Source organism: Geotrypetes seraphini, chromosome 18 (genome assembly GCF_902459505.1).
Source record: "Geotrypetes seraphini chromosome 18, aGeoSer1.1, whole genome shotgun sequence".
NCBI classification, from domain to species: Eukaryota; Metazoa; Chordata; class Amphibia; order Gymnophiona; family Dermophiidae; genus Geotrypetes; species Geotrypetes seraphini.
The window spans coordinates 38,381,616-38,403,423 of NC_047101.1; the positions used below are offsets into that span (position 1 = coordinate 38,381,616).

The window sequence follows — 21,808 nt, forward strand, 5'->3', positions numbered from 1 at the left end:
CGAGCATAGTGGGGAGTCTTCAAGCTCAGGAATGATCAATTTAGGAATGTGCCAGTGCTTTTTCACTATATTGGAGATACTGTGGGACAAGGAGGAAAAATCCTGTACAAAGGACACCGACTCATGGGTTTGCACATTTCTATTTCCATCCTGCAAAAGCCAATCTCTATGGGCATTTTTAGCCCTCTTATATGCCTGTTTCACAGTGAAATATGGATAACCCCCCTGATAAAAACGAACTTTCATCTGTTTAGCTTGGCAGCGAAATTCATTCAGAGAGTGGCAAATCCTTCTAAGCCTTAAAAACTGGCTTATAGGTAAGCTCCTTTTCAAGCTCTCAGGGTGAAAACTGTGGAACCTTAATAAACTGTTCCGATCCGTTTTTTTTCTATAAAGAGTAGTTTGTAGGTGAGTAGTCCCTTTCATGATCAAAATGAACACTGTCCGGAGGTTGAACCGATGTGAACTCCGGTGGATGTTCACATTGAACTCCATGACCCCTAATGGGTTAAACGAAACAACTGACTGGTTAGCTCAAGCCGATTGCTAGGTCGTCCAGTCTAGTCTAACTTTGGGTTTTGAGTCCTTTTTTAGGTTATGGTCCCTTTAAAATAAAGTTTAGTGATTGACAGAGTGAGTGACAGGGTGGTCCCCGGATATGACGTCCTAAGGGTGGGTTATTTAAGTCTCTGAGTCGGCCGACCCCGGCGTGCTTCTTATGCCGGTGGTTGGTATGTGACGTTCATTTAACTAAATGTAAGTACTTAGAAATTTTATATATAAAAGAAGTTCAGGGTTATCTTGTTGTCTTTAATGCCCGTTATGTTTATGCTTGTCTTTAATGCCCGTTATGTCTATGCTTGGTTTTTCAGCTCCCCTGTCCGCCTTGATAAAGATTATCGAAACGCGTTGGCGTTTTGGGGATAGATTACTATGCTACGCTGAAAGCTAAGTAAAGTTTCTTCATAATGGATATTGCAGAGATGCATAACTGATAAAAATAATAACATAAAGTAAAATTAAAAAAATTTTTTGATAAAAATCGCATTAAATAGGAGGTGGAGGCACTGTTGGGTAAATGAGGAATTTCCCCGCAAACATAGTTTGTTTGGCGGGCTGTCTGATACCCGTATAGGCCTTCCTTTTCTCCTTGGTTTGCGACTCTGAGACTGGTGTTGTATATTGTTTTCATCATTAAGAACATTTGAAAGGATACATGGTATGTATGTTCCAGCATAACTTCGAAATGCATGTACAGATTTCAACCAAACTTGGTATACATATCAATTACTATCTGGGGGAAAATACTGTGGGGGTGGGAAGGGGGTGACATGTAAAGAATCTTCGAAAAAGACAGATATTGCTTTGACCAATGGTGTGAAGTTTGGGGAATGATGTCACAGTCAACAGTATATAAGGAAGTGCAGCTGTGGTGTGGTAAAGCCAAAACTGAAAACTGAAAATTTGTGTGATGTTAATCCTCAAGTGATGTTCCTCAAGAGAATTTATATCCGGGCAATGCCGGGTGATCAGCTAGTTTACCTACAAAATACATGATCTACAATTTTACTGAGTCAAGACTATATTCATAATTAGCTTTTAATAGAAACCAGCTCACTTTAGGAAGTGGAAGGGATTTGGATTTAGCTCATTCCTTTCAGTGGATCAATCAAGGTGAATTATATTCAGGTACAGCAGGTCATTTTCTGTTCCCAGAGGACTCACAGTCTGTATGTGCATCTAAAGCAATGGACAATTAAGTGACTTTCCCAAGATCACATAGAACCTCAGTGGGAGAGATTACAAAGAACATAAGAATAGCCTTACTGGGCCAATGGTCCATCAAGCCAAGTAGCCCGTTCTCACGGTGGCCAATCCAGGTCACTAGTACCTGGCCAAAACCCAAGGAGTAGCAATATTCTAGAACCCCAAAAAGTAACAAAAGATTCTAGAACCCCAAAAAGTATGAAGATTCCATACAGATTCTCAAAGAATAGCAAGATTCCGGAACCCCATAGAATAGCAACATTCCATGCTACCGATCCAGGGCAATCAGTGGCTTCCCCCATGTCTTTCTTAATAACAGACTATGGACTTTTCCTCCAGAATCTTGCCCAAAGAGCAGTAGTGGGGAACAAGATAGAAACCTTGTTGTCCCCTAGGTTTATTGAGTTAGATTCAACATGAGTCCTGCATTGGCACTTTTAATTGAGTAGAATGTGAGTTTATAGGTGTCTTTTGCCAACTGTGCATCCTGAGATTTCTTTTCCTCAATTACACGTACACCTTTTTTTTAACATTCCACTAGCTTCTGGTCATCACGGGCAGCCCAGTTTTACAGAATCTAGAAATCAGCATTGATATGTCCAGGTCAAGACGTGTACGCTTCTGGTAGTATGTTAGAAAGGATCCTACCGACACAGAGCTTTATCTAAAACTATATGCAGGAGAATATGTGCAGGACAGAGCAGCCACTTGATATACTGAAATATTAAACAGAGGACCCTCAGCAACTTGCACATATGTGACACCAGTTACATACATAAGGGGAGAGTGTGGAAAAGTGGTTAAAGCTACAGCCTCAGGACCCTGAAGGTGGGGGTTCAAATAGAGGTCTGCACAGGAACGGGGATCACGGGAATCCCGCGGTTCCCGCGGGGGTCCTGTGGGAATCCCCCCCTAACCCACGGGACTCCCACGGGGACCCCCCTCTGGCCCACGGGACTCCCACGGGGACACGCCTCTAGCCAACGGGACTCCCACGAGGATGGAAGGTTTGGAAGCAGGGTTCGTCCATATAATATAATGGACACGTCAGCCTTAGTAAAAGAGGGGGTTTATAAGTTAATTACCTGAACAGAAAACAAAAAAAGGGTTCCACCAAAGAGATTCCACAAGGTAAACAGCAGCACAAACACAAAAGATACTGTGGAATTGATGATCCTGTCAGAAGTAATTGCTGCTTTTTATGGGGACGGGCGGGGATGGAGGTAATTCCTTGCGGGGATGGGTGGGGACGGAGAGGATCCTGATGGGGACAGGTGGGGATGGAGAGGATCCTGGCAGGGACGGGTGGGGACGGAGAGGATCCTGATGGGGACAGGTGGGGACGGAGAGGATCCTGGCAGGGACGGGTGGGGACGGAGAGGATCCTGGTGGGGACGGGTGGGGATGGGTGGGATTTCTGTCCCTGCGCAACTCTCTAGGTTCAAACCCACACTGCTCCTTGTGACCCTGGGCAAGTCACTCAATCCCCCCATTGCCCCAGGTACATTATTAGATAGATTGTGAGGCCACCAGGACAGACAGGGAAAAATGCTTGAGTACCTGAATAAATTAATGAAAACTGTTCTGATCTCCCCTGGGAGAACAGTGTAACTAAGTTGGTATTTCACAACATACACCTGTACTGTAAGTGTGGTCAGTTATATATGTTTGCCTGCCATTTTCCAAACCTACACCTAAGCCTGTCACTAATTCACAGCAGAGCCTGTAAGCCTTATCTATATACAGTTTGGAAGGAGAAATTAGCCGTGGGAGTTTAAGGGGGATAGATCTCTTAATCCATCAAGTATAGGGCTGAGCAAAACTAAGCACTTCTGGAAAACAAACATGCAAGGGAGCAACTAAATATCCTGACGATGACCTATTGGGAAATACACACGTATTCCTTTTCTGAAACAGAGAATGCACGTATAGTTCGTTCCCTCAAGTTTCAAGTTTATTATTTTTCTTGATTAATCGCTTAATCAAATTCTAAGCGATGAACATATTAAAATATAGTCAAATAAGGACAATACAATACAAAACAAACTTTAAATACTAACATTGGGTAAAAACTAATACATAATATTGTATATTCATGACATAGGGTAGGATAAGGGTTAGAAATACAATTGATAAAGAAAAGTAAAACAAAGGAAAAATACATTAGGGAAATCAGTTAACTCGTAGCTTAACACAGTACAAGAACATCACCAAATTAAAAACTATTTAATTAAATATTAAAAGCATCTTTAAAAAGAAATGTTTTCAAATTGCTTTTAAATTTTCCTAAATCCTGCTCATTCCGCAGGTAAATGGGAAGATCGTTCCAAGTTTGAGGAGCAGTTACTGAAAAAATAAATTGACGTCTAGTGTTAATAATTTTAAGTGATGGAATGGTTAATAGGTTTTGCTCATTAGACCTCAGAGTTCTATTTGAATGATAAGGAATTAAATGTTTAAATATGAATGCTGGGGTCTTATGAAGAAGAGATTTAAAAACAAGCAGACAGAGTTTGTACGTTATCCGATGATTAACTGGAAGCCAATGTGCATCTATCAAAAGGGGTGTAACATGGTCATATTTTCTAGACTTAGTGATGAGTTTAATGGATATGTTCTGAATAATTTGAAGTCGTTTAATTTCGTTTAGCGATATCCCCTTAAATATCCCAAGCCCCACCTAAACCATTCCCCATGTAATGCAGATTTAATTACTTTGATTCGCCTATTTCCCCTCTTGGATCTTATTGAGGACTTCAGTAGAAATTTATGCTTATATTTGATATTTCTTTATATATGTTTTCAATTGTATTAATTTCATGCTGAATTTCCTTTCTGTACAAGTTTTATGCTTGATTATATTGAAAAATTCAATAAATATTAAATAATAAAAAAAAAATTGTGTTTTACATGTCTTTGTGATATGCAAATTGCAAATAAGGCTTTTAAAATAAGTGCCATTATCTATTAATTGAGTTTCATTATCAACTGTCTGCTGTACTGATTGGAATAAGGATAATAATAATAATAATAACTTTATTCTTGTATACCGCATTACCATGGAAGTTCTATGCAGTTAACAGAAGAAGAGACTGTACAATTACAACGAAGTTACAATTTCGTTAATGTTACATTAACATTTTAGACAATGCATTTTTCAATCAAGTTAAATTTACATTTTAGACGATACATTTACGGAGAAGTTAATTTTTGCAGGTAGGTAATATATTCGGAGTAGTTATGTTTGCTATGAGTTACATACAGAAGTGTTACAAATAGAAGTGTTACATACGGCGGTAAAGAGTCTGGGGGGGAGTTGAGGTCAGAGGGGGAGGAGGGAGGAGAGCGGAACATTCAGAGGAATTTGTCAAAAAGGTAGGTTTTAGTTAACTTCCTGAAAGTTTGATAGGGGGGGGAATTGGAGATGAGAGTGGAGAGGCATTTGTTCCATTTGCCCGCTTGGAATGCTAGGGATCGGTCGAGGAATTTTTTGTAGTGGCAGCCCTTCTGGGAGGGAAAAGAAAACAGGTAGGTATTTCGAGTACGAGAGGGGCCTGCAATTTCAAGGTGCTCAGATAGGTAAATTGGTGAAGAGCCTGCTAAGGTTTTGAAGCAGAGGCAGGCGAATTTAAAGATGATTCTTGCCTCCACCGGCAGCCAGTGGAGTTTGGTGTAATAGGGGCTGACGTGGTCATATTTTTTTGAGGCCGAAAATGAGGCGGACAGCGGCATTTTGTACTATTCTAAGGATAACAGATCATTGTTATCATGTGCAATGTTGTACTACATGTAGCAGGAACATAGTACATGACGGAAAATAAAGATCTGAATGATCCACCAGTCTGCCCAACTGTACACATTCTATAAATTAATAATTTAATTTAAATGGTCCTTTTTCTTAGATATTTCTGGGCCAGAAATCCAGAGCTCTGCCCGGTACTGTGCTTAGGTTCCATCTATTGGAGACTGTCAAAGCCCAGGAGTGCCCAAAAGGTTGATTGCGATTGACCATCGATTGCAAAGGCAACACCAGTTGATCGCGGAGCCCAGGATCTCGCATTGCCTTTGCATTCTCCCTGTTCCCCGAAACAACAACAAGCCATCAGCGACTGCAGAACTGCCAGGCAAGCCAGCCCCCCGACGTCAATTCTGCATGGCTGACCCAAAACTTCCTCTCCGACGTCAGAATTGATGTTGGGGGGAAGGCTGCAGGCCTGTTGTGATGTCGGGAAACAGGGAGAACTTGGCGGTGGTGGTTTGGAGGCCTGTTCCCAGACATCAGCGGTGGCTTGGGGGCCTGTTTTCAGGCAACAGCGCCGGTGGTGGCTTGGGGAGAAAGGAAGGGGAGACAGAAAGACAGGAAGGCAGAACAGGGAGACATAAAGAAAGGGGGGCATGGAGCCAGAAAGAATGAAAGGGGAGGCAAGGAGACAGAAAGAAAGAAAGGGGACAGGGAGACAGAAAGAAAGAATGGGGAGGGGGCAGGGAGAGAGGAAGGAAAAGGGGGAGGGAATGGAGTGGCAAGGGGCAGGCAGGGAGAGAGGAAGAAAAAGTTGGATATGGAAGGACAGAGATGTTGGTTAGGGAATGGAATGAGATCTGGAGAAGATGAAGCATGCAGGAGGCAGAAAGGAGGGAAGAAATATTGCTTACACAGAAGAAGAAAGTGCAACCAGAGACTCATGAAATCACCAGACAACAAAGGTAGGAAAAATGATTTTATTGTAAATTTAGTGATCAAAATATGTCCATTTTGAGAATTTATATCTACTGTCTATATTTTGCACTATGGCCCCCTTTTCTAAACCGCAGTAGCGGATTTTATTGTAGGGAGCCTATGTGCATCGAGAGCAGCGCGGGGCATTCAGCGCAGCTCCCTGCGCTAAAAACAGCTATTGCAGTTTAGTAAAAAGGGAGGGGGTATATTTGTCTATTTTTGTATAGTTGTTACTGAGGTGACATTGCATATTTGAAAGTCATCTGCCTTGATCTCTTTGAAAAAAAACCCCAAATATAAATGATAATTAACATTTTCTCTGTGTACAGTGTGCTGTGTGTTTTTTTAAATTTTATTGTCGGTAGATCATTTTGACTTGGTCATTTTAAAAGTAGCTTGCAAGCCAAAAAAAGTGTGGGCACCCCTGCTCTAGCCCATCTAAACCATTTCAGCCATCGAAGCCCTCCCCAGCCCATCCTCAACTAAATGGCCGTATACGGGACACAGACCATGCAAGTCTGCCCAGTACTGGCCTTAGTTCTTCAATATATACCCATTATTTTCTGATTCGAGATCCTCTGTCACTGTTTCCCTCTCCACCACCTCCCTCAGGAATGCATTCCATGCATCCACCACCCTCTCCGTAAAGAAGAATTTCCTAACATTACTCTTGAGTCTAGCACCCTTCAACCTCAAACCATGTCCTCTGGTTTTAACATTTTCCTTTCTTTGGAAAAGATTTCGTTCTATTTTAATACCTTTCAAGTATTTGAATGTCTGAATCATATCTCCCCTGCCCCTCCTTTCCTCTAGGATAGACATATTCAGAGCTTCCAGTACTTACAGTTTTAACATGGAAATATTCAGGGCCTTCAGATCCTGGTGGCTGGAATTAAACAAATCCTTGGCTGTTCCATCCGCATAAAACTGAAATGGTAGAAGTATTAGAAGTAAGATGCTGAGAAAAGCGTGTAGAAAAGAGCGTCCTGGGTCTTGTGCTTTTTGACAGGAAGGCAGAACAGGGAGACATAAAGAAAGGGGGGCATGGAGCCAGAAAGAATGAAAGGGGGGGCAAGGAGACAGTAAAGTAGATATTGGGGCTCATTTTCACTTAGGGCTCCTTTTACTAAGGTGTGCTAGTGTTTTTAGCGCGCACAGGAAATTACCTCAATGCTGGCGTTATGGTCTAGCGCGCGCTATTCCGCGTGTAAAAGCCCTAACGCGGCTTAGTAAAAGGAGCCCATAGAGAGAAATCTTGTAGCTGGTCATATTCTGTAACTGGCAGCAAAGGATATATCCTTAATGCTATGTACAGAATAACAGGACAGACCACCATCGCCTACTGAGTTACCATATCATCTGCGATTGATTACAATTTTTGTGCACTTCCCTCATCAGTTATTTATCTGTTTGCTGCACTGGTACATTTCTAATGTCATAGTAGTTTAGGATATCTTTTACAAATGAGTATCACACCTATTGTGGTATAAATAAGAGAATGACAAATTTGTCCATGTTCCCACAGGAAGTCAATTTCCCCATCCCGTTCCCGTGAGTTTTATCGCTGTCCCTGCCCCATTCCTATAAGCTCTGCCTCAACTGCACAAGCCTCGGACATTTATGATTTTAAAGTATTTGAGGCTTGTGCAGATGAGGACAGAGTTTAGGCATTGGTGGAATGAGGCATTATGACATCACAATCTGAGCTCTAGAATGTTGCTACTTAGGATTTTAAAGGGTTTGAGGCTTGTGCGGATGAGGACGGAGCTTAGGCATTGGTGGAATGAGGCATTATGACATCACAATCTGAGCTCTAGAATGTTGCTACTTAGGATTTTAAAGGGTTTGAGGCTTGTGCGGATGAGGACGGAGCTTAGGCATTGGTGGAATGAGGCATTATGACATCACAATCTAAGCTCTAGAATGTTGCTACTTATGATTTTAAAGGGTTTGAGGCTTGTGCGGATGAGGACGGAGCTTAGGCATTGGTGGAATGAGGCATTATGACATCACAATCTAAGCTCTAGAATGTTGCTACTTATGATTTTAAAGTGTTTGAGGCTTGTGCAGATGAGGACAGAGCTTAGGCATTGGTGGAATGAGGCATTATGACATCACAGTCTGAGCTCTAGAATGTTGCTACTTATGATTTTCAAGTGTTTGAGGCTTGTGCAGATGAGGACGGAGCTTAGGCATTGGTGGAATGAGGCATTATGACATCACAATCTAAGCTCTAGAATGTTTCTTCTTAGGATTTTCAAGTGTTTGAGGCTTGTGCAGATGAGGACAGAGCTTGCAGGAACAGGAAAAGAACTCGCCGGGGACGGGGAACATAAGAACATAAGAATAGCCTTACTGGATCAGACCAATGGTCCATCAAGCCTAGTAGCCTGTTCTCATGGTGGCCAATCCAGGTCACTAGTACCCAAAACTCAAGGAATAGCAATATTCCATGCTTCCGATACAGGGGACTCACTGGATTCTGCCTCTCCAACTGCCATTTCTAATCTGGGCATTTTCTCTTGGAAGTTCATTTAGGACAGGTTCCTGAAGAAGGATTATTTCCGAAACTGAATCAGTTGAACCATCTATGTTTCCTGGAGTACAGCTTCTGCAATTGGACCCCTTGTGAAACTCGTTTGGGGAGTTCCTGCTTTTGCAGACCGTCCACTTAAGTTAAGTCTTTTTACTGCTTTTTGGATAAACTGTGCAGTTATTCTACCTTGTCATCAGTTAATGTGTTACTGCAGCTTTATATAATTTTGTATGATTTATCACGAGTGTTGTACACTGTTATTTTGATTCACTACACACGAGTAAGATTCTATGATGGTGTGGTGTGCTGGGTTATCACCCGCGCACGGATTGAAGGATTGAACGGTTTCCATTCATTTGACTGACCAATCCACACTGAGATCTTTTCGCTACAAAATTTTTGTTATTATTACTGATTTTAGTGTTACATACATATATATATTGTTGCAGTACACATTTTTCTGCCTCAATCAACTATCATCTAGAACTTTTCTGTTCACTATATTAGTGCTGTTCTAGTACAATTCAGTTTTTCTTATTTTGACCGATCCAGGGCAAGCAGTGGCTTCCCCCATGTCTTTCTCAATAACAGACTATGGACTTTTCCTCCAGGAACTTGTCCAAACCTTTCTTAAAATCAGCTATGCTATCTGCTCTTACCACATCCTCTGGCAACGCGTTCCAGAGCTTAATTATTCTTCATATTGGTTTTAAAATTATTTCCCTGTAATTTCATCGAGTATCCCGTAGTCTTTCTAATGTTTGACGGAGTGAAAAATCGATCCACTTGTACCCGTTCTACTTCACTCAGGATTTTGTAGACTTCAATCATATCTCAAATTTATTTTTTTGTTGGCTTTGCAATTTTATAATTTCAACTAGTCTTTAAACCCGTTACATTAACAGGTGCTAGAATAGATGTGTGTCTGTCTTTCTTTCTTTCTCTCTCTCCCCTTGGCCGCTGTCTGTCTGTCTATTTTTATTTGTTTCGTTCTCCTTGGATGCTGTCTGTTTTTCCGTGGCCCCGTTCTGTCTCCCTGACTGTTTTTCCGTGGCCCCCTTCTGTCTTCCACCCCCCCCGAGCAAAGGTATCTGCCCCCAGCACACCCCTCCCTGCAAAGCAACCCTCTTTCCCTCTCCCTGACTGTTTTTCCGTGACCCCCTTCTGTCTTCCCCCCCCGAGCAAAGCTGTCTGCCCCAGCACACCCCTCCCTCCAAAGCAACTTTCTTTCCCTCTCCCTGACTGTTTTTCCGTGTCCCCCTTCTGTCTCCCCCCCCTCCCGAGCAAAGCTGTCTGCCCCCAGCACACCTCTCCAACAAAAGCAGCCCCCCCTCACCTACAGCATCAGCACGACACCCTCTAGCCATTCCTCTCAGCTACCTGGAGTGAGTGCTTGGAGCGCGAGAGGGAGCGGGGCCTGGGTGTGTTGGGCGCGGCGGGGGAGGGCCCGACTGCCCCAGCTGCAGCTTCTTCGGCGTCGGTGAAGGTTCCAGCCGCCGCCCGGAACATGTTCAGGTCGCCAGCCCTGTGCGGGGCCAACGCCCGACTCTCCGCCGGTGTTTTGGGGACAGTCTTCAGCGACTCGGAGCCCTCCTCCTGGCAGCTGCCGCCAGCGCCATGAGAGGGGGCGGGGCCTGGGGGGGTTGGGCACGGGGGGGGGAGGCTCCGACTGCCCCAGCTGCAGCTTCTTTGGCGTCGGTGAGGAAGGAGAGGTTGGAGAGGGGTTGGATTGGAGAGGAGCTTCGGGGGCTGCTGCTGTTCTTATACCGTGTTGGGCCCTCGCTTTTCCTGAGTGAGACATTCAATTGCTCTTAAATGCCGAGTTGCCATGTGTGACGTAGTAAGCGTGCATGCGCACTCTTGCCGGCACAATGTGACAGATCAGGGATCAAGGAAGCACGGGCTTAGCATTTTATTATAGTAGATTATAATGTGGCATGAAAAACATTTGCTCAGTTTAGTGTGCCAGAGCTAAAAATGTTTCAGAGACATTGGGTTAAAGTTTAATATTCTTTAGGAAACCAGAAGGTAGACTGGTTTGCTTTGACTCCCAGCTGTGGCATATCTGGGGAGGTTCTTGCGTTAGTTGGTGGGCACCATTTACCTGAATGAAAGAGATGGTCACCTGCCATTCTTCACCCTTTTCTGCTGACTGGATTTCTTGAAACACACTGTGAAGCACCTGAAAAGACAAACTTTCCCATGGTCAGACATGAAGGCTGATGTTCAAAGGAAGCCTGAGCACTCTGAGTTCACACCTCAATTTTAGGAGCGCAAGGTTAGGCTAATTTTAAGGAATCTAACCCCCTCTTCTACGAAACTGCGCTAGCGGTTTTTAGCGCAGAGAGCCGCGCTGCTCCCGACGCTCATAGGAACTCAATGAGTGTCGTGAGCAGCGCGGGCCATTCAGCCTGGCTCTCTGTGCTAAAAACTTCTGGCGCGGTTTCGTAGAAGCGGGGGTAAGAGTTGAAAATTGGTTGGTTGAAAATTGTTCTAACTTTAACCACCCAAAACCAAAATTCATAGTAACATAGTAAATGTCAGCAGATAAAGATCTGTACAATCCATCCAGTGCTTTAATCTGGCTGAGTCCAGGAGACACACACCTGGAGGGGAGGGGGTTAATCTTTTTCCTAGTATGAGTGTTGATATTTCCTGTCATAATTTTAGGGAGTTCCTTCTTTTATGAGATTGCTTTTATTGTAATGAGCGCTGATTCATTTGTTGGAAAAATGCAGTATATCAGGTAGCTATAAGCCATAAAACAGTCTGCCCAACAAAGTGGCCAGAGTTGTATCTGGCACCCTAAGCAGGTTCTACGTCATGATTAAACGCTGGCATCATAAACAGAGCAGACAGCAACTTGCCACCTTACCAACTACATATGATGCCATCTTGGAGCCAGTGGCGCAGCGAAGGTGAGAGGCCCCTTCCCCCACCCCTCCACTCCTTCCCCGATCCCACCTGTCATGCTCGCCTTCCCCTTCCCTTCCTCCATACCTCGCAACCCTGTCGGTTCTCCCTCTGATGTCACTTCCTATGATGTCAGCAGGAGAGCCGATGGGGGTCGCAAAGAGCACATTGTTGACCACCGCGAACAACAACTTTGACTAGAGGTATGGGGGAAGGGAAGGGGTGGGGGCATGCGCGTGGAGGGGGAGGGGAGAAATGGGAAGAGGTGGGGGGGGCAGAGAGGAGGAGGGGTGCCGGTGCCCCCACCTACATGGCACCCAGGGCGGTCCTCCCCCCCTCACCCCTCCCCCTTACTATGCCACTGCTTGGAGCATAATACCATAGTAATGTTGCTTTGAACCCTATGCATTTTTCCCCCTCCTGCACTGCTAATTAGCGCACTATTTGCTAATATGAACCTCATGATTCTTCCTCTTCCCCCAGCACCTGCAATCATATTGTATGCTTTGAATGTGATCTGATATGTGCATACTTAATCTCTACCTCTCCCTGCCAATTTTGGGGCACAGGCCGTGGAAGTCTGCCTGGCGCCAGTCCTACTTCCCAACCACTGGAGTTGGTGTCAAAGCCCCCTCCAGCCTTGATCCTGCGCTGCTGTCTCCATTTATGGGACCCAGACTGTAGAAGTCTGCCCAGCATTAGCCATCCCACAACGGGCCTTATTCTATATAAATATATTGCCTAAAAAATCGGTCACGAAAAGGACGGCGCTTAGCCCAATTCTATAACCCACCTCTGGAGTTAGGCGCAATTTATAGAATCACACGTAGCGCCCATCAGTGTGAATAACATGTAGGCACAGCCATTTATGCTGATGAAAACCAGGCCTAAATATCTCTACCGAAGTTGTACTTAGTCTAGGCATATTCTGTAACAGTGCACCTAACTTTTAGGAACATCCATGACCCGCTCAAGCTCCACCCCTGGCCTTGTCCCCTTTTGACATCCATGCACTAGAATTTACACACACCACTTTACAGAATGTGCTTAGAAAGTTGTAAGCAATACATTCTAATTAGTGCCAATTATTAGCACAGATTAGCTTGTTAAACAAGTCGCAAATCGGCAATGTGCACCGATTTGCATGCACAACTTTGGTCACACTATTCAGAATCAGGTCCAGTGAGCTTAAATCTGGAGTTGACCAAAAAGCTCCTTTCATCAGGCGGGACAATAACTTGAACTTTGAGCATGGAGGCCATCTTTAAATGGTTTCTCTAAAGTCATCACCTGTTGCACAATGCCGTTCTGGCCACTGCTGCCCTGGAGCAGTGTATCCTTCCCTGGGCATTGGGAGCCACAAACAAGCAGGGCTACATTGTATCCCAATACTACTGTGCCAATCGCTGAGCTGAGTAAATCATGGTAGAGCTTGTCCTGAAATAGTAAAAACATTAACAGCTAAAACCAACTGGAAACCAAAAAGGCGAAAGAGTTGCACAGTGCTGTGAAGCATAAAGCACATTCTGAAAGTTGCAAGATTACTGTGATTGCACCTTTAAGGGGTCAATATTCAAAGTGATTTAACTGGCCAGAAATGTTCTCTTAGACTTCCACAGCTGGCATCATGCTTGTTGCAGTTTTCCGGGTCTCGCCTCATCTTTGCAGGTAGAACCGACATTTCAGTCATCATGCTGTGGCTTTCTTCTCGGGGCATGCTGTGAGGTCTGCAGTTTGTCTTTATATAGTAGGTCTTCAAACCCAATTGGTTGGGGCTTGAGGTGAATGAGGCAGGAAAGTGCGTTGGTCACAAATTAGAATTTTGGTGAGAAAATCAGTTGGTCTCTTTTTTCCCATAGAATGGAAAAGTCTCTGGTGAGTTTAGAGATGTTCTTCCCATGATGCTGGGTTATATGTTCTCTCAGGGTTTCCACTGCTGGATCCATGCTTGTTGCAGGTTTCCGGGTCTTGCTGTGTCTTGCCAGGTAGAACCAACATTTCAACCATCGTGCTGTGGCTTTCTTCAGGGTATGCTGTGAGGTCTTCATAAGAACATAAGAACATAAGAACTGCCATCTCCGGATCAGACCTTCGGTCCATCAAGTCCGGCGATCCGCACACGCGGAGGCCCTGCCAGGTGTACACCTGGCGTAATTTATAGTCCACCATATCTTTATATGCCTCTCTTAAGGAGATATGCATCTAGTTTGCTCTTGAAGCCTAGGACGGTCGATTCCGCAATAATCTCCTCTGGGAGGGCATTCCAGGTGTCAACCACTCTCTGAGTGAAGCAGAACTTCCTGACATTAGTCCTAAACCTGTCCCCCCTTAGCTTCATTACATGTCCTCTAGTCCGTGTCAAATTGGACAGTGTAAATAATCTTCTCTGCTCTATTTTGTCGATTCCTTTCAGTATTTTGAAGGTCTCGATCATATCCCCATGCAGTCTCCTTTTCTCAAGGGAGAACAATCCTAGTGTTATAAGTCTATCCTCATATTCCAGTCTCTCCATACCCTTCACCAGTTTTGTTGCTCGTCTCTGCACCCTCTCCAGCAATTTTATATCCTTCTTTAGGTAGGGAGACCAATGTTGGACGCAGTATTCCAAGTGTGGTCTGACCATTGCCCTATAAAGCGGCATTATAACTTTCTCCGATCTACTCGAGATTCCTTTCTTTATCATGCCCAACATTCTATTTGCCTTCTTTGCCGCTGCCGCGCATTGTGCCGACGGCTTCAGGGTTCTATCAGTACACCCAGATCCTTTTCTTGTTCACTCTTCCCCAGAGTTGCACCTGACATTGTATACTCGTATTCCTTATTTTTATTGCCTAAATGCATTACCTTGCATTTCTCCACATTGAACTTCATCTGCCATTTCTCCGCCCATGTTTCTAACCGACACAAGTCGCTCTGGAGTTCCTCTCTATCCTCCTGCGATCTGATTTCCCGGCATAGTTTTGTATCGTCTGCAAACTTGATGATCTCACTGGATGTTCCTTCCTCCAGGTCGTTGATATAAATATTAAAAAGGATCAGCCCAAGTACCGAGCCCTGGGTACACCACTAGTCACTTTCTCCCAGTCGGAGAACTTCCCATTTATGCCCACTCTCTGCTTTCGGTTTTCCAGCCATTTGCCTATCCATCTTTGTATATCTCCCTCTATGCCATGGCTTTGTAGTTTCCTGAGAAGTCTTTCGTGTGGAACTTTGTCGAACGCTTTCTGGAAGTCCAAGTATATTATGTCCACAGGCTTCCCACTATCAATTTGCTCGTTTATATATACAGTGGGTCCTCAAACCCAGTTGGCTGGTGAATGAGGAAGGAAAGTCCATTGGTCACCAATTTGAATTTTGTTGGGAAAACTTGTTAGTCTCTTTTTCCGTAGAATGGAAGAGTCCCTGGTGAGTTTAAAGATGTTCTCACCATAAAGCCACAGCATGATGGCTGAAATATTGGTTCTGCCTACCAGTGGTGTAGCTAAGGTGGGAGGTGCTCAGGGTGGTGGCACACCCCGCCTTCTTCTCAGCCCTCCCCTCCATCATACACACACACCCCTTCCCTTCCCCTGTACCTCTTTAAGTTCACTAGCGCAAGCAACATCTCCAACCTGTTGCCCATGCTGGCCTCAGCTCTCCTTCTGATGTCACTTCCTGGCCCATGACCAGGAAGTGACTTCCGAGGGATAGCCAAAGCCAGCGCGAGCAGCTGGTTGGTGCTGTTGCTTGCACCAGTGAAGTGTTAGAGACATGGGGGGAAGGCAAGGCACATGTGCAGGGGGGAAGGACCAGGAGGCAGAGAGGAGGAGAGATGCTGGTGCCCCCACCAAGACAGCACCCAGGGTGGTCCGCTCCCACCCTTCTATGCCACTGCTATCTACAAATACACAGCAAGACCCGATAAACTGCAACAAACGTGGCCAGAAATGGTTTTCAACCAGTAAAATTGCCTATTGGGGGCTAAGTATAAATTTTCAGTGGCCCTTATCCAATTAGTTCAACTGAAAATGAGTAGTTAGGGCCAAACTAAAAACTGGCTATTTCGGGGGGCATTCCAGTGGGTGGAGTTGGCACTTGCCCATTTAAGTGCCTATATTCAACACTTAACCAGCCAAGGTAACTGCATATGTTGAACCTCATAAGTCAGTCCTGTCTTTATGCAGTAACCCGCATCTGGTTAAATACTGAATAGTGCATTTAGCTGACTCTGCTGCAGCCAGCTCCACCAACCCAGAATTTCAATGCCAAAGCCTGGACATGACCCGGCATTGAATTTCCGGGCATTACATCAACGGCCGTTAGCAAAACCCTAATCGCCACCAGCTGAATATTGACCCTTAAAATAAAACTGCGGATAAAGCCAGAAAAAAAACATTGAAAATATGCTACAAGACTTACGAGTCCCCTGTTCAGCCAGAAGATTCCGTCGACAGTGAAACTGTCCTCCTGCAATCGAAAGACATCTGGGTTACTACAATAACTTCAGCATTATCTCTTCCCTCAGCACCAAAATCTGGCTTTATTTAAGTATTTATATACCACTTATAGTCTAAGTCAGCGGTCTCAAACACACGGCCCACGGGCCGCATGTGGCTCTCCAGGTTTTATTTGCAGCTCGCGGTCTGGAGGCATCATTCTCTTCCTTTTGGAGCAGCAGCCGGCTCGTTCATTCAAAGCCGCGGATTGGCGGCTCCTTGCGCTATCCACTCCTGCATCGGAAGCCTCTCTGATGTCACAACATCGGAGAGGCTTCAGACGCAGGCGCGGATCTCGCAAGGAGCCGCCACCCGCGGCTTTGAATGAACGAGCCGGCCAGACACGCTGCTGCTCCAGTGGCGTACCAAGGGGGGGGGCGGTCCACTGTTCTCTTCCCTGCAGGGCCGACCAACTCTGGCGGCCCGACGTCAATTCTGACGTCGAGAGGACGTTCTGGCTAGCCAATCACTGCCTGGATGCCCGGAACGTCCTTTCCGATGTTAGAATTGACATTGGGCAGCGAGAGTTGGTCGGCCCCGTGCAGAAGAGAAGCAGGGAGATGGCCTGTTCCCGATAGCGGCAGCAGCAGCAGCCTATTCCGTGGCGGCGGTGGCATGGGGGAGGGCAGGAAGGAAGGAAGAAAGAAAGAAAGAAAGAAAGAAGGTGGGGTGGGGACAGGGAGCCAGAAAAAAAAGCAAAAAATGGGGCACGGAGGAAGGAAGAAAGAAGGGGGGGGGGACAGGGATCCAGAAACAAAGCAAAAAATGGGGCACGGAATCAGAGAAAGACAGACAGAGAAAGAAAGAAAAAGTTGGGGGAGGGAATGAGGTCTGGAGGAGAGGAAGCATACAGGAGGCTGAAAGAAGGGAAGAAGTATTGGATGAACAGTCAGAAGAATAAAGTGCAACCAGAGACTGATGAAATTACCAAACAAAGGTAGGAAAATGATTTTATTTTCAATTTAGTGATTGAAATGTGCCAGTTTTGAGAAAGAAAAGATATTGAACTTTAAATGTGAGTGCTGTAGAAAAAAATAGAGTACTTGGAGGGCCGCATAAAAAAATAGTTAATGTCTTATTAAAGAAATGGCAATTTTGCATGAGGTAAAACTCTTTATAGTTTATATATCTTTCCTTTTAACTGTTAAAGGAAAGTTTTATAAACTATAAAGAGTTTTACCTCATGCAAAATTGTCATTTCTTTAATAAGGCATTAACTATTTTTTCTGCGGCCCTCCAAGTACCTACAAATCCAAAATGTGGCCCCGCAAAGGGTTTGAGTTTGAGACCACTGGTCTAAGTGGTTCACATTCAGGTACTCAAGCATTTTTTCCCTTTCTGTCCTGGTGGGCTCACACTCTATCTATTGTACCTGGGGCAATGGGAAGATTAAGTGACTTGCCCAGGGTCACAGGGAGCAGTGTGGGATTTGAACCTACAACCTCAGGGTGCTGAGGCTGTAACTCTAACCACTGCGCCCTCACCTTTGTGTTAGGACTGATGTGCTGCCATACGCCTCACCTGACTCCACAATTTGCTCCTGTGGTTTCAGGATGGATTAATGAGTGTGTGCCTCTTACTTAAATCATGCACTGGAAATGTTACTGACCCCCCACCCCTGTCAAGCAGCGCAAGCTAAATGCCAAGTTGCCCATTCTAATCTTATGAGCGGCCTGGCATTTAGCTTGCACTGCTCGGCACCGTGGCTTGATATAAGGCAGGGTGAGCAGTAGCATAGCTAGGGAGCTTGGCACCCGGGGCGGTGGCACCTGGCATCACTGCACCATGCTCCCCCTGCTCTTCTCAGCTGCACCCTGTGCTCCCCCCTTCACCGCTTGAGCACCCACCCCCTGTCCCCCACATCCTTCTTGAAATGTTCACTAGCGCAAGCAACATCTTCCACCCATCGCTCGCGCCAGCCTCAGCTCCCTTCTGATGTCACGTCCTGATCCTGCAACCAGGAAGTGACATCAAAAGGTAGCTATGGCCGACACAAGCAGAGGGTGAAAGGTGCTGCTCATATCAGTGAACTATGCCGTGACCTATCCTGCTCGCACCAGTGAGCTATACCATGGGGAGGGAAGGAAAGGTGTCAACGCCTGGGGCGGCCCCCACACTTACTACACCACTGGGGGTGAGCTCTGTCTCTGTCAAGGCTGGCTGTAGGGACTGTAGTGTCCTGAACCAACTTTTGCATTAGCGACCCCCCCCATGCAATCTGATTCTCTCCTCCTGCCTTCAACTTGTGATCTGGCATCTCCCCCCTCTCTCTCAAATCTCCCCCTCCCTCTGGGCCAGGTGAGGCACTGGCTCAGGGCACTGATGATAAAGAGTGGCAAAATCCCAGCCCAGCATCTGTCCCTCTTGAAGTCTGAAGGTAGAGCAGACTAGGATTCTGGTGTCCTTTATCACTGATACCCTGGGCCAGGGGCTCATCTGGTCCATAGGTTGAGCCAGCCCTGGTCTCCATAGTGCTGTGCTACCAGTTCTCAGAGATAAATGCAAATAAAATACTGGTATCTTTCGAATGAATGACATTGTTTGGATATGGACCCAGAATTGTATTCCTCAGTGGCACTATTATTACTCGTACCGCTATTACTTATAATCTCTATAGCATTTCTAGACATAGGTAGGGCTGTACACATGTGATGTAACCCTTCACAAAATCCACTTTCACTCATCTGTCCAAGATCCTCACCAGATTTGTAGTTCTTCTTCTTACTAGCCCATCCCTGACATCCACAACTAGAAAAATAAAGGGCCCAGGATTCAAAAGCTAAATGTTCTACGTACCTTATCCATGAATTTTTAGCACTATAGGAACAGTGCACCGAGAATTAGTACAGATCACACAAGCACTCTCTATAACTTGCAACATTGTTGGTCTGTTATGCTCAAGTGCAGTCCCTAAGATCCTCACAAAATTAGCTTTCCTTCTCCTTCAAGGATCAGACAGGAACTAACCACACAAACTACTTTCTATTCTCTGTCTCTGGCACTCTAGAATTCCTTAGCCCAGGAGTTGAGAAATGAAGGCTATGGGGCTCATCATCAAAACCTAAACACGTCTAAAAACCCACCCAAATCGGCACTTGGATGACCTAAAAGACAGGTCGTCCAAGTACCAAAAATCAAACTGACTTTCTGGATGTGTGATGGGAGCTGAAAGGGGCATATCTGGAGGAGTGGTTAGGACAGTATGTGGGCAGGATGGAGGCCAACCTAGACAGGGATAATCAAATATTTTACTAGACATCCTGGATGAAACTTAAACATTGTGAGTTAGACGATGTTAAAACAGGTATAAGTGCCAAAAAGGTATCCAAATTGACCAGATAACCACTACAGAGACAAAGTAAAGACCCACACACATTCCCCCATTGTTCACTGACCCCTTCACACCCCCACAAAGATCAGAATAAAAAAGTATATAGCTATGTCCAGAACATCAGCACCTGGTATAGGAAAGCCTAGTAGAGCTGCACAAAGGTGTCTTAAATAGTCTGGGGGGTGGGCTAGTAAACCATAGAGAGGAGGACCAAGGCCCATATGCTACTCTAACCACTACATTTATTGTGGAATATGTGAGGCCACCAACCCCCCCCCCCAACCCTACTCTACTGCCATATAGAAGCCACCTGCAGCCATAAAGGCTATAGGGGTTATAGATAGGTGAGTATAGTGGGTTTTGGGGGCTCTATAAGGGAGTTCTGTTGAGTTGTTTATGTGGCACCCTTTTTGCAAAGTTCATAGCAGTGCCCTATAAGGTGCCCCACTGCTCTGTTGCCATGTCTGGGTGGCAGTCCAGTGCAAGATTTGCTCCTCCCACATCCAAACGGTCTTGCTCTGGGCATCTGGGACTTGGAAAATGGCTGAAAATGTGGTATAAAGATAGACATCCTGGCAGCCTGGCCATCCAGATAGACGATTTAAAAAATAAATAAATAAATTTCTAGATGTATTTTTCAAAAATGGGCATTTTCCCACTGCCAACTTTGGGCATCTAGTGCCATATACCCAATTCAGACTTAGATGTATGTTTTGATTATGCCCCTCCACATGTCCAATGTTCAGCCTACGTGGGGAAGGAAGTAGCCTAATGGTTAGGTTGATCCCAGCCTGCTCCTTGTGACTCTGGGCAAGTCACTTAATCCACCATGTCCCCAGGTACCATACTTAAGGCCTCTTTTACAAAGCCACAGTAAATGCACTGATGCCCATAGGAATTGAACAAGCTTTAGTGCACTTACAGTGGCTTTGTAAAAGGGGCCCTTAGATTGTAAGGACCCCAGGGACAGATAAAGAAACTATTTAGAGGAAACCTAGAGTAGTATACCTTAAATATATTCTAAGATGCTTTGATATCTGTGGAGGAAAGGCTGTAAGTGGCCTATAAACACATAAATATTTAAAAAAAAAAAAGAAGATAACCATTCTGCACACAATAATATGTGCTCAAATCAAGTGCTAACTGCTTATTAGTGCTGGTGTTAGTTTTGAGCATTGCCCCCCACCCTATACTCTTCTCCCTGGGGTGGCTGTAGCTAGGGATGATGTGGAACACTAAAGAAAGGAATGCCTCAGCCATTGTTCAACAGCGACATCTAGTGACCAGATGTAGGGATCACAGCTTCATGACTCCTGACTGAGGACCATCTCTATAGTGACCAAAATACCATAAATGGAAGGAGACAACTACCTTTGGTAGTTGGACAGGAAGGTCCATGTTGACAGAGAGAGTGGTTGATCATTGGAACAAGCTTCCAGTGCAGGTGATCGAGGCAGACAGTGTGCCAGACTTGAAGAATAAATGGGATACCCATGTGGGATCCCTATGAGGGTCAAGATAAGGAAATTGGGTCATTAGGGCATAGACAGGGGGTGGGTAAGCAGAGTGAGCAGACTTGATGGGCTGTAGCCCTTTTCTGCCGTCATCTTCTATGTTTCTATGTTGCGTTACAAAACATTTGCCCCAGCTGACTCTGTTGGAAGCTTTGATTGGATCCCATGTGACACTCTCCCTTTTATCCATTCTAGTTAATCTTTCCCTCTGTGTAGAGCATTTTAAGTTGACATCACCTGAAATTCTTCCTCTGCTTTATTTCTAAACAACAAGCATTTGGCATCTTCATTAATAATTACGCCATTGTCCTCATGAGCCAAACCTAAAACATAAAATGGGAAGTTAGCCAGTGAGAATAGCAGTTCCTACTTGAACAGCTGGAATGTAAATAGCTCATGTTCTATTTTAAGCAGAAGGCAGAAAAATGTATATATGGAGGGAGGATAATTTTTTAAACTATTTCTACAGGCAAAACAGTGATTTATCCATTGATAGGGTTACCATATGCTGGAAGCACTGGAAGTAAAACCTGGATGTCTCAATCCATCCTCCTT

General features: G+C 44.9%; 1 protein-coding gene across 4 annotated transcripts in view; it reads right to left on the bottom strand.

Moving 5' to 3' along the window:
* The window catches only part of LOC117351708 (osmotic avoidance abnormal protein 3-like), a 93,456-nt gene that overhangs the window by 50,632 nt on the left and 21,016 nt on the right, over nucleotides 1-21,808 (bottom strand). For all 4 annotated transcript variants that reach the window (XR_004537498.1, XM_033927430.1, XM_033927431.1 and 1 more), the window contains exons 3-7: nucleotides 21,491-21,576; nucleotides 16,332-16,379; nucleotides 13,224-13,370; nucleotides 11,125-11,202; nucleotides 7,329-7,411 (exon numbers count right to left, since the gene is read on the bottom strand). Coding sequence is in view for 3 of the 4 variants with exons in the window: in XM_033927430.1 (XP_033783321.1) it covers nucleotides 7,329-7,411; nucleotides 11,125-11,202; nucleotides 13,224-13,370; nucleotides 16,332-16,379; nucleotides 21,491-21,576 (442 nt within the window). In the remaining variant the exon portion in view is untranslated. The remainder of the gene's footprint in view (nucleotides 1-7,328; nucleotides 7,412-11,124; nucleotides 11,203-13,223; nucleotides 13,371-16,331; nucleotides 16,380-21,490; nucleotides 21,577-21,808) is intronic.